Source organism: Alnus glutinosa, chromosome 9 (genome assembly GCF_958979055.1).
Source record: "Alnus glutinosa chromosome 9, dhAlnGlut1.1, whole genome shotgun sequence".
Classification (NCBI taxonomy): Eukaryota; Viridiplantae; Streptophyta; class Magnoliopsida; order Fagales; family Betulaceae; genus Alnus; species Alnus glutinosa.
In genome coordinates, this window is record NC_084894.1 from 19,486,017 (window position 1) to 19,499,666 (window position 13,650).

At 41.9% G+C, this 13,650-nt stretch overlaps 1 protein-coding gene across 4 annotated transcripts in view; it reads right to left on the reverse strand.

The window, feature by feature from the left end:
* LOC133877560 (tRNA ligase 1) overlaps positions 1-13,650 on the reverse strand; it is a 65,059-nt gene that overhangs the window by 37,218 nt on the left and 14,191 nt on the right. For all 4 annotated transcript variants that reach the window (XM_062315911.1, XM_062315910.1, XM_062315914.1 and 1 more), the window contains 3 exons: positions 12,572-12,695; positions 11,429-11,535; positions 39-167 (listed from right to left, as the gene is read on the reverse strand). In XM_062315911.1, the coding sequence (XP_062171895.1) occupies positions 39-167; positions 11,429-11,535; positions 12,572-12,695 (360 nt within the window). The remainder of the gene's footprint in view (positions 1-38; positions 168-11,428; positions 11,536-12,571; positions 12,696-13,650) is intronic.

Genomic DNA, 13,650 nt, shown 5'->3' on the forward strand with positions numbered 1-13,650 from the left:
TACAAACATAAAACTCATAACAAAACAAATTCATGTACCTCCCTCAGCTGGCGGAGGTGGAAATTCTTCTAAAACTTTCTCCATATGCTTGGAGCTCTCTTGGCTTACAATACGAGCCACAAGACCCTCTAAGATTTCACCCTGCACCTTTATATGATCTTTTGAACCTGCATATTAAGTTAAAGCTGAGTTAACACCCAACGTTTTCACACAGATCTCACTTAAAAAGAGCCAAATTTTCTACTGTGGCTATAACCAGCAGTAGTTTGATGGTAAAGGAAAGTTCGTATAAAAATCAATTCCAAGTAGAGATTGACACTGAAAAAGACACACCAAAAGAAAATAATAATTCTTACTTTACATGACAACATGACATGGGAAGAAGACGCTGAAAGAAATATCAAAGGCCTCATTTGGCAGAACTTGGTGATGGTATGGATGTTATAACAGAGATTTGGGATACAGCTCAAAACATGCTGGTAGAGCTTGTGGCATGCGTGATCACTTTACTGTTGAAATGGTAATGTTGGACAAAGAATTTAAGACAAGGATGGTGTGAAGTTAGACGCATGGTGGTGGCAGAAATCCATTGCAGTAGTTGCATTTATGGTGAGGCTGTTATGGCAAAAGGCCAAGGTGCTAGTGGTGCGGCATATGAACCATCCATGTTTTCTTTTTTTATGTCATCCAATCTTGTAAAGAAAAGCAGAGGGATGCAACTCATGTATACAATAAGTATACAAGAGAAACACCCAATGAGAGAGAGAGAGAGAGAGAGAGAGAGAGAGAGAGAGAGAAAGAGAGCACAAAATAAGAAATTAGAGAAACGATAATAGTTTTTTTTATAAGTAAGAAAAGTTTTAATAGAAAAAGCGTAAATCGCCTTTAAGTACACAGGAAGTATATACAAGAATCAAAAAGCCAACCCACAAAAAGAACCCAACTAAACCCACAAAGACCTGAACCCTAAAACTCGAAAGGAGCACCCAAAAACAGCCCACAAAAAGAACCCATCAAAACCAACAAGGAACTAAACCCAAAAACCCTAAAATCACAAGACCCATGAAGGCACACAACCCTACGTCATGTGAGCCTTGCATTTCCAACGCCTAGAGGGAGCGCTTACATCGCCATAATTAATGGAGCTTTTTAAATTCAAAAGCTCCCTCTTGCCTTTGGTCTTTTGGCACGCTACCATCTTGTCCCGATGAATTTCTTCTTCCATGGCATCCAGGATTGCCAAGGACTCCTTGCCATGAACACCATCCATTGGCCAACCCAAGGGCATCCCACCCCAAAATTGGTCATCCTTCTCCCATACAACTACCTCCCTTGTATGATCAAACCCAACAAATCATTCCTGAGATTGAGAAAAGCCATTGCCCTCTACCGATGAAGTAATGATGTGACAACTCGGGGGGAGGAAAGCCCTACCACCCCAACATCCTTGACCTCGCGAGGCGAAGGCGAACCCAACTCTACAAGCGAGGAAAGAGAAGCGGTAGGGGCTATCACAGCCGGGCGAGGGTTGAGAAACCCCTTCCGAAGGAAACCGTTCTTCGCAAAGCCCGTAGAATTCTTCACAGGAGGCGCTGCAATTGTTTCCTTATTAGCAATACAAACAGGCGTCTTAGAAGCTACCAGGGAATCTGCTAATAACACCTCATTCCACTGCACTAAATGAACTTCCTTGAGTTCCCTAGCCTTCCAATAGTATCTCTAAAAAGGCTTGGAAATCTATAACACAGGGAGAGAAGAACGAATCTTCTCACCCAACTCAGCCGCCCCTGAGAGAGAAAAGGGAAGATAGGTTGAGTCAATCCAGAACCAACACCAACTGAGCTGCTTGGTAGAGGAGCAGGAGCACCATAAGGGCGAGAACCCGTTGTTGGCCTTACAGGAGCCGGAGGAACATCCAGGGTCACCGGAGGCAGCAACTCCGGAGCCGGCAAGGGGGAAAAAACGAACGGGGAGGGCGGCTTGACGGGATGGCTCGACCCACCCCTGGAAGTTGACAACCCCAGAACCACCCCAGATTCTGCCGCTAACGACATCTCCGACTGAAGAAAATTCCCAAGGAAGACCGTCGGACCCAGACCCACAGAAACTTCAATCTATGGGTTTGATTCTCGGCAAGAACCAACCTAGACGAAAGCCTTTGCGCTTGAGGCCCAAATCGGGCTCAGCAAACCGACCCAAAAGTTTCCCAACAACCCAGCCAAGAGCCAAATTGAAGCTGACAAGCATTTTGCTCCAGGTGCGCAAGTTTAAATTCAAACAAAACCCCTTAGCTGAAACCGCCGCACCTCGTGCTAAGAAACTAGTTGTATTTTGCTGCTTACCCAGTGGACAAAGAGGCTTACCCATGTCCATCGGATCAAATGGAGGGATCTCCAACACAGAGCAGTCCACCGCTGTTTTCGGAGCCTCACGGTCTACAATCCTCATCACCGGAAGGAGATCAAGAGCACACGGCTCTTCCAATGAAGCCCTCAACCTGGTGTGACGACCATCCACGATGGGCATCATCCTTGCAACAAGAACCGAAGCCGACCTCACCACTGCCGCAGACAAAGGCCCCATCCTTTCAAAGGTTAAACCCAGCATTTTCCCTTACTTCTTCCCACCCTGCTTTACTGTCGCATCCGAGGAACCGCTCCCACAACCAACCATAACAGAGAGAAAGTCAGAAGCCTTTCTCAACTCGCCGGAAAACTTGTGCCAGCCCCATCCTCAACGACCCTCAGGGATCACAATGATCCCTCTCCGACCGCCCAACCCATAAGCTGCCGCCTCTAAGAACCGGCCATCTTTATTTCCACCTCTACAAGCAATTAGAATCTTCGAACCTTCCCTGAAAGACTTAATGAACTCTTGATCTCCAAGAAAACCCAAGAGAGACTCCATCGTCGACGCAAGCCAAACAAAGCACTGGGTGCTCAGGACGACCACGCCCTAAAAGCCCTTCCTCTTCTCATCCATTTGCAACACCGACACCCCCTCCAAAACCGACAGGGCAAAGGATTTCAACTCCACAAGAAATCTCTTCTCCATCTCAAGGCACACCCAAGCTCAAAAAACCAACCCAAAGGAGATTCGCATTGTCGCCGGAGAAGAAAGCCACCCAGACGCAAGACCCACCAGCTGATTCCCCTACACGAACTAACTAGCGCCGACCCAAGAAAACGCCTGAAGCACAAAACTCTGACCTCGCACCGAACCTGAGCATCTGGAAGGCGGAACATAGGAAACCCCTAGCTTGACGCGCTCTCACACGCTGCTGCTAGGCCAGAGAGGAGAGAGAAAGCTAGAGAGTGTCTAAAAAAGAGCTATTAATTCTCTAAACAGTTCCTTTTTTTAGGAAGCCATCCAAACATAAAGAGATTTGAGCATTATGGCTTTTAATTTTGTCGCCGTCCTCTTACAATCTTCTAAGTTTTGAGCATTGCGTTCTCTTCAAATATACCACGTTAACCACAGAGGAATCATCTTCCAAACTTCAAAATTGCAATATCTTCCAAACTATCATCCCCAACAATCCAACAGTTCCACCACCCGTTGGGGCATAACCCACTCTATCTCGAAAAGACGAAAGATCGATTCTTATAAATCTCTGGCTACTTCGCAATTGATTAAAAGACGATAATTGTTTCTCTTCTTACATATACAACAACCAATCACTACTATAATGTGTCTCTTTCTTAAGTTATCTATAGTTAGGATCTTCTCCAAAGCTGCATTCCAAACAAAAAAAATGCCACTTTCGAGGGAGCCTTATTACTCCAAATGCTTGTCCAAGGAAAGGGAGAGCCATTAGGGGGAATTAGCACCTCATAAAAATATCTAACCTCAAAAACCCGTCTTCTAGAAGAAGAAATCCAACAAATCTTATCATCGCCACCTCTCCTCAACTTGAGTGAATACAAAGGGTTTAAAGAACAAGGTAATTGCATCTACCTCCCAGTCACGCATCGATCTAATAAAGGTCATGACTGTAATGTGTAGTTAGAGAACTGCAAATGATTTTCCACCAAAGCCTCCTTGAAGCAAGATATACCAAACAACTATGAGAAATTTGTCTTCAAAGTCTAATCCACACACCACACATCATGCTACTCCCGCCTCAAATCTAATAAATCTAGAGAATTCTCCGAACCCCTCATAATATTTTTCCACACCCAAACCTCGTAAGATCCAATAACCTCATTAGAACACCACCCTCCCCACATGTTATCACATTTAACATCCACACCCAACTCCACAAAGCCTTTCTCTTCATGGCACAACACCATAACCACGTCCCCAAAAGTGCTCGGTTAAAAAGAAGCAAGTTCCAAACCCCCAACCACCTAAAGAAATCAGAGGGCAAATATTTGACCAGCTTACTAGATGGAATTTGAATTCATCACCAACTCCACCCCACAAGAAATCCCGTTAAAGTTTCTCTACACAATTAGCAACAACAAGGATGGGGAAAAGAGCAAAAAATAAGTGGGCAAATTAAATAGTTGCTTTTTCTTTTCGTTTTTTATAAGTAATGTCATATTTATATTTATATTAAAAGCGTAAGGCGTCCCTAAGTACACAAGAAGTATACAAAAGGAACACCAAGAAAAAAAAAAATGAAAAGGAAATAACAACACACAAAAGCCCAAAACAACAACCCACACCCCCACCCTTAAAACCCACCAAAAACTACAAGATAGTTGCTTTTAATCAAAGTGATCCTACAACCTTGAACAAATAAAGACGCTTCAAACCAGCCAAAAGAAATGATTTTTCCTTAAAAGGAGCCCTCACGGAAGACCTAAATACTTCAAAGGCAAAGAAGAAACCCTACAACAAAGGATAATGTCAATCCTTCAACATCTTCTACGGCCCCAACAAGGACTAACTCTAAATTAGCCAAAGTTAATTTTCAAACTTGAGACATCCTCAAAGCATAAGGAAAGACAATGCAAGTAAGGTGATTTGGGTTTTCCTCACAAAAGATCAAGGTGTCATCCACAAATAGGAGATGAGACAAAATGAGCTTGTCATTATTCTTCGACCCCACAGAAAAACCTGGTAAAAGGGCCCCACTGTAGCGATCAACATTCTACTCAAAGCCCCCATAACAATAACAACAAAAGCAAAGGGAATAAAGGATCCCCTATCTCAACCCATGAGAACTGTTACATAAGGCAAAATGAGCTTCATTAATCAAAATAGAGAAGCGCACCATGGAAATACAATGAGTTATCCACTCACACCTTTTCTCCCAAAAACCACATATCCTCAACATCTACAGCACAAAATCCCCCCAATTAACATGATCATCAACCTTCTTTAGGTCTAATTTACAAAGCACACATGGTTCCCCATATCTGATTCTATTGTCAAGGCATTCATTGGCAATAAGGAATGAGTCTAAAATCTCTCACCTTGATGAAAGCATTTTGAGTCTCGGAAATAACTTCTTCAAAACAATTTTCAGCCTGTCAGTTAGAAATTTGGAAATAATTTTATAGACGCCACCCATTGAACTTGTTTTTTTATGAATAAAGGACGAAAGTCCTTACCATCCCTATCCCCCGCTTTCTTAATAAAAAGGGAACAAAAGATGCATTAAGGCTTTCTTTCAAACTTACCTCAAGCATGGAAAACATTCACGATATCTTCTTTGAGAACACCCAACAAGTCTGAAAGAAAGCCAAAGAGAAACCATCGGGGTCGAGGCCTTATCACCATTTAGAGCTTTCACCACCTCAAAAAAATTCACTCTTCTCAAAAGCTCTCTCCAATCACATAGCCTCCTCATCACCAATAGAATAAAAAAGAAGACCATCCAATTTATGTTGTTGACTAAACAATTCAGAGTAAGGTAATTGTAAAACAGCAAAACATGCACTCGAGTTTCTGAAATATTGGAAGAAATTGGACCATTAACATCTAAAGATTCAAGAGTGTTGTTTCGTCTGTTTGAATTAGCCACGCGGTGAAGACAATTTGTATCTCATCTCCCTCTCTCAACCATAGGGCCTTTGAATTCTATCTCCATCTTCTTCCATTATAGTTGTCCTCTCTAAATCACTTATAACCTTAGCCTTTCTCAAATTCTCAGCTTCAAATAAGGTTCTTTCTTCTGCAATAACATTTTTTTTTTTATAAGTAAATGCAATTTATTCAAAATAAGCGCAGAGGAGAGCAACCCTTATACACGGGAAGTATATAAGAGAGCCCCTAAAAGGGACAACCTCGGAGTTTTGATGGAGGTGTGACCTGCGGTGAACTGCTATGATCTAGAGAAGCAAACTCTAGATCTGCCGGGTAAGTACATCGAGTGCAAACTCTGGATCTGCTGGTTAAGTACCATCGAGTTGAAGAGGGTGACAAGACGAAGGTTTTCATTAGTAATCCATTGGGAAAGACCCTTTTGACGCCTAGCAGCGGTCCTCTGCACGAGGCAACGTTGCTTGCTATGATGGAGATGCAAACGTTGGGAAGGAGATGATGGGTTCTCTCCTTGGGGCCTGGAAAAGTCAGCTCGTGAGGCTAAAGGAAGAGATTGATCACGCTTTGGGGGATTTTCTCGAAGGTTTGAAGGGCTTTGGGCTTGCGCTTTCTGAAAAGCCCAAGCTTGTTGGGCGTCATAAGGGCGAGTGGCATTGGGATTCCAAGTGCAAATCCAAGATCCAACCCAAGTCTCCTAAGATCAGGGTTGCCTCGCCGGAGGTAGTTCTGGTCCTGGCAGCTTCGTCGAAGGTGGCCTTGCTTCCAGCAATCGCGTCTGAAGAGGCTCGGTAGGATGGGCTTTAGCTAGAGACTGTCAAGCTTGCAACCCAGATTTCGCCATAGGCTGGTCTAGTCTCGAGGACCGCATGAGTTGATGATGTTGGCTCAACCATTACTGAAGATCGTCCCCAGCAGTTCATCAGCCCTCCAGCCCTTGCCGTAGATTCCCAGAACCAACCTAAACCTGTGAAGTATTACCATCGCAAGTCTAAGGCCAGGAGAGGTTCAAAGAGGGACGTTAGCCTTCTTGCGGATGAGTGGTTTTCGGTGATCAATGCTCTGCCTGTCTTGCCTCTCTACTTGAACCTGAGCCCACCTTCAAGGTTTTATTTTCTTTTTTCTTTTTATGGGTCTTCTGGGCTTTCTTCGGCAGAGGAGACAATTGATTGTCCTTTGGTCCCGACAATGTCTGACGCCAGAGTTCTCTCTTTGTTCCCGCATAGGCCGGTGTTCTCCCCGTTTTTGTCGGGTTTGTCTTCTATTTTCCGTCTCCATCCTTCTCAACTCTCGGGTGCTTTTCGTTGGCCCCCCCCCCCCCTACTGGTAGATGGTTCCCCTCGTTCCATCTCTGGGGATGGAGAGAATGGGGAGGTGGGGCTGACAGCTACTCCAAGGTAGTACTAAGTGCGAAGGGCTCGCTCCCACTCTAGGATCTCCTTTGGGGGTAATGAGAAAAGCTTTCTGAATCTGTTGACTGTCCTTGAAGAGGGACAAACATCATGAGGTTGTGGGTTCTGCTTCTACTCCGAAGGGGAGAAGGGAGCTAAAAAATTTGGAATGTTCTATTAACTTTGATGCTAGAGGCATTGGTGTCTTGGTGTTCCTCTTTTTGCTTTGGTGTTCCTTGTATAGACTTCTTATGTACTTAGAGGCACCTCACGCTTTTTTAATAATATTTGTTTGATTACCTATCAAAAAAAAATTATCAAAAATCTCCTCATTCCATTTTTTCAAGTCAATTTTCAAAGCTTTCAGCTTACACACCATTATAAAAGTAGGAAAGCCTTGAAAACTATGACAACCACCATTGTTTCACCTTTTCCACAAAGCCTTTTGATTTTAGCCACATATTCTCGAACTTGGAATAATGTATTCTCCTATGAACAACACCAAAACTTTTCACCTTTGTGCCTTCTGTACTTCTCGAACAATCAGGCATAATTGGAAAGTGATCCGATAAAAATCTAGAGAGCCTCCTCTGAGAAACATCTAGAAATTGGGCTTCCCAATTAGGAAAAAAAAGAAACCGGTCTAGATTATTAGACCACCTAAAATTGTTGCCCCCCCGAGAGGAATATCCATAAGACCCTACTCAAAAATAAATTTAGAGAACTCCACCATAGCTGGGGAGGACTAGGAATTACTCGCTCTCTCGCTAAGAGAGCGAATGATATTGAAATCACCCAATCCACCATGGAATATTTCACCAATTAAAAAATATTCATCAAAAAAAAATATTCCACCAATTAAGCAAACCTGCCAATTCATCCCAAAACAAACTTTTTTCATAGTCGACATTAGGACCATAAACACCCACAAAAGCCCATACAAAATAATCATCGATGTTTCTAAAGGAGCAAGCAACAATAAATTCCCCCACACACTCCTCAAGTTTTTCAACACCCTCCTATCTTACATTAACACCATCCTTGCAAACTCTTGAACCCAAGTAACACCAATCCACACGTTGACAACACCACAAACTGCTCACAACAACCCTTAATAAATTCTCCAATATAGTTTCTTCTAAACATATGACGTGGGCCTTCCATTCTTTAAGTAGATTCCTGACCCCCAAACGTTTATCCCTCTCATTCAACCCTCTAACATTCCAAGACAAGATTTTAGGCTTCATAAAGAGCTGGAACAAACCCTTCCATTACATTTGTCTCTACTAGAGTAACCTCTCATAAGATATTAATTAATAGAACAAGTGTCTTTTTAATTCGCGGCTACCTCTATTCATTGACTTAGAAAGAGAATTAGCAGATCTAACCACATCCTTCTAATCACGACTAACTTCGATGGCAGTGAACAAAGCCATTAGCTTATTTACAAACCCCTCACACGAGAGCCCCACAAAACGACTAAATCCTTTTACTTTCTTCAACACCTAGTTTGAAGTTTAAGGAGTGGAAGAACCTATCTTTTCATTTCCAACAAGGAGACGAAAATTCAGCAGCTCACAGTAACAAGGCTCCCCCATGCATAAAAATCGAGTTCCAAATGTGAGGGCAACTCATCGCTGTAGCAACTAATCACTTCTTCATGCTCAACCAGAGAAGTGACTTTAGCAGAGCCCGAGTTCTCAAACTCGTTGATTTCATACCAACTAAGAAGAGACTGGTTTAGCTCAGCATAAGCAACGCCATGGAGTAGGCCTTTCCTTGTATCACAAACCTCAAACTGGGTCAACCACACTTGCTCCTACTTCTGACCCACACTAGAGACTTCGCCCCACCTCTTCTCATGAGAAGAAAAAAAAGCCCCGAGGGTTTGAAGTAGGAACTAAGACCCTCTTTCCACCTCTAAGATCAATCGCCCACTCCAATACCTCATGATCGACCACACCACCAAGAACGCCCAAACGAGAATCAGCCAAAGTAACAACGTCGACTTTACCTAGAAGCGCGCCCGTTTCCAAGGACCCAATAGCCCCCACACGAAGAACAGAGAACCTGACATCTAGGTTAGCACCAACCAGAACAGAGCTTAACTATGTATTGCCAACAAGAAGCAGCAGCGACTAGGTGTCAGAGATCAACACCTCTAGCAAGGGACCACCAACAAAAGAACTCTCTAAGACAACGCCCAACGAGATGCTTCGAGTCCCCTTCAAACCCCCTCCAAAGCGATCAATAGAGTCCTTGACAACTTACGGCGGTGCTTTCGGCGGCTGAGCAGGCGGGGCAGGAAGTGTCATCGATTCCGTACCCGCACACGAGCCCAATAAAAAGGCCCCAACCATTAGCAATTGCACTTTCAACTTAAAAGTGGATTTGGGTCGGGGCTGAAGCGGGTGTTTAACCCAAAAACCATTAACATATAGTGGCCATTTACATCTAACTTTCACACTATGAGACTGGCCCAAAAGCATCATGTCTGAGGTTTGAGTACCGACAGGAGGCTTTTTTGAGAGGCTCGGACCCTCCTTGCTGAGTTGGGCTTTTCAGTTCAGCAACAGCAGCCCACTCCAGGACATATAGCAGGCCTATACCTCTAGCTTTCGCACTATCAGATGGCCCAAGAGCATCATGTCTAGGGTTTGAGCACCGACAGGAGACTTTTGGGAGGATCAGACTCTACTGAATTGGGCTTTGACTCAGCAACAGCAGCCCACTCTGGGCCAACTCTGCTCTCAAAACCAAAAGGAGCCAAGTCCACATCAATCCTATCAATTAAACTGTCTACTTCCCTTTTAAGAAGCTCCAGCAAGTTCCCCAGGTTTTGAAAATCAAAGCTGGCACCCTTATCAGCCCTAGAGCCACTTACACAGTCTGCACCAGTGGAAAATCTGGGATTTTCTGTGCTCTTATTCCCAGACACTTCCCTACTATTGACGTTTCATACCTTTCGCTCTGTAGCACAGAAAAAACTGGAAGAACCTCTGTGCGTCGCGATGCTTGCCTAGATCTACCTCGACCCCACCAACGCCTCCGCGTATGACCATTTACCATCAGCCTCAGTCAAGCTCTCAACACCGGCACCAAAGGAAACACACCCATGCCAGTCAATGGGTAACCACCTTGAGATACCCCAGGAGGATTCGCTCTGATTCCAGTGCTGCAGGACGGCTGGAGAGATTCTAGAAACTTTTGCAACTCAAGCGCAAAACCTCTCCAACCCCTACCACATCTTCCTTTCGGTATGACAACAAGTCCTTTCCGACCACCACCTCCATACTCCGCAACTGCCAAGAAACAACCATGTTTGTTTGAACAGTGTAGGGCAATGAAGGCTTTATTTCCAACCTTGGAAGACTTCACAAACTCCTTCAACCCCTCTACTTGAGACACAGCCTCCATAGTGGCCAACAACCATCAAACTAACTTTACCCAAGAAGACTGAACATAAAACTCCCCTACTTCTTTCATAGATCTGTAAAACCACAAACTCTTTTGAACTCAAAAGACTTAGAATCAACAAAAAACCATCTTGATTTCCCCATTCCTCCTCTCATAGATGATAAGCATCACTTAAGTTCCGCATGAAAGGATTGACTAAAAGGCGTTATGTTGAGCAGAAATCAATGTGTAAGGAGGTTGCTGGAGGAACAACTTTGAACCTTGATACATCTCAGTCCAGCAACAATTTGAATTGGACCTAAGGTGGTTTCAGGAACAGCAGATTGTATTGGTTTGTGCTTTACAACATCCAGTTGTCATTTATGTTTCAAGATAATTTTTGTACTTTTCTTTTTTTTTTCCCTCAAGTCACAGAGATTATTACCACTTGCTTTTGGCTCAGTGGTTGAGACAAAAAAGAGCGGACGGTGATCATTCCCAACAAGCATGAATTGAAAATGGTTTCTAATAAAAGTTTTATATTAAAAAAATAAGTCTGTTTAAGATTACAGTTTTCAATTAGAAAAAACCAAATGAGGCCCCACAAAATTCCAAGCTAAGTAGAAGCACACCGTACTTAAAAACACTACCTGACACAGATATATCTGCAACTTCATCAAGAGCCTTACATACAGTTGTTGCAGTTCCTTCTTCACAAAGAGCATCATAGGCAGCAAAAAATGAAGTCACTGATTTCCTTCAGTCACAAAAAATATCAATTAGAAGTAATACAACAATGATTTTACTATTTTGTTTTAAAAAAAATCAGCTTATCTCATGACAAAGATGAAGATGTAACTTCCATCGCTTTTGAAATGAGAAAAGAAATCTGAATATAATTTCCCATAATACCAACAAAAAAAAAAAATAGGGAAGTGTATTATATAAGGAACGGCTATTATTGTGATACTGATACACACCAGCAACTAGATATACTAAGTTTATTGGAGAAAAAAAGCAGAACTTAAGTACATGGGGCTGGGGGTATATAAAAGGCTCCCCTAGAAACCTATATTTTAGAAGATCTAAAAAAACCAGGAAAAGAAGAACCAAATTTTAGGGTGATAGCTTATTAAAATTCTACCACCTAAGCAAGAGTCAGGACACAGACTGATGCCTACACCTTTAGGGCAATAATATCATACAAATATCTGCTTTTCTATAGGCTTGATACCTCTCATTCAGATATCTCGTGTACATACAAATTTCACATACTTAAAAGATCCTATTTTCATAAAGCACATACTATCTACATACTATCGAAGCATTTACTATCTACATCAGATTTACTATTAACATTAAGCAAACAGGACCACAGAGAACTTCTTATGAGCGAAAATAAATTAATAAATAAAGCTTATTAAACCCAGGAGTCGCCTGATTGCAACCTGCAACCAAAGCAGATTATATATAGGTTTTGAAGTTGTTATATTCGCCATAATCAATCAAGCAACTAGTGCAACAGAAATTGCCTCACAGTAACTAATTAGAGAATTCTCAATGCCTGTCAATATTTGAAACCATTAACCATGATCACATAAATCATACACTAATAATAGCACATGAAAAAGGAAAGGCATATGCAAAAGTAAAAAAGAAAAATTAACTCCAGCAGAATTATCAGATTCGTAATATCAGCTTGATTAAAGGACCAAAGGGCCATGCTTTGAGCACACATGATAATTCAAACCATTTTTCAAGCTATGGAAGTAATAGGGATCATAGATCATTACCTTGTTGTGAACAACCACACATGATTTGTTGGTAGGCGCCATTTTCTACAAAAAGCAATTATTTCAGGAGTAGAGTAAAACTTTGGCTTTCCATTGCCCAATTCCGTGACTGCTGTTACTACCACTGCTCAAAAAAAGAAAGCACATAAGTTAAACAATGTTGTTAATGAACTATGACATAGTTTCATCATGACAATAATAAAGAAACCCGCATTGATGTTGAGGGAAAAAAATCTAAGCAAGGTGCAAAAGGAGGCCATCTTAAGGAAGCTATAGGCATGAAGTAACATAACTACATCAAAATAGGAACAGTTCCATCTACAGAGCACCAGTTAAATCCTTAAAAGAAGTTCAAACTACATATCAACATGTCAAACAAAAAGCATGAACCCAAATGTTCCCCATTCATTTAAAAGAAAAATTTAAAGAGGCTGTGAGAATTCCATAAAACAACCAGTCCCAGCAACCAACCAAAATAGCCCAAACTTACAATCTGCAACAAAGATAACCAATCCCAATGAAAATATAAGAAAAGAGCACCTCTAAACCGAAGGTAAGTTCCATAAGCAACCAAGATTATGTGGCTCACTCCTACTTCTAGGTATCTCTCTTACATTTTCTTTGTATCTTTTTCAAATTCTTCTTGACCCTATCTCTACCAGGGAAACCCACTAAACAACAAATATTAAGGAAATGACACAAAAAAGTTGCAGTCATCGATTAATCCTAACTGCCAATATCATAAGATATATATAAAATATTGCAATACTTACACAAGAAAGATTATAAGATTTTTGGATGTTTTTCTCTTATATACTTCGCGTCTACTTGGGTTGCACCGCTTCCACTTTTAATGACCTTGTTTTTTACTTATTAAAATAGAAAGATTACAAGAGTTATCACCAAAAAACAAAAAGGAAATATTTATAAATTAGAAACAGTGAATCAAACATGTTGAAACTTCAATCATAAAAAGTAGTCATGTCGCACTTGACAATACTTTTTTTGATAAGTGAGTGCAAATTTTATAAATAACAGCGTAAGGCGCCTCTAGTACACACGAAGTATACGAAAACAAA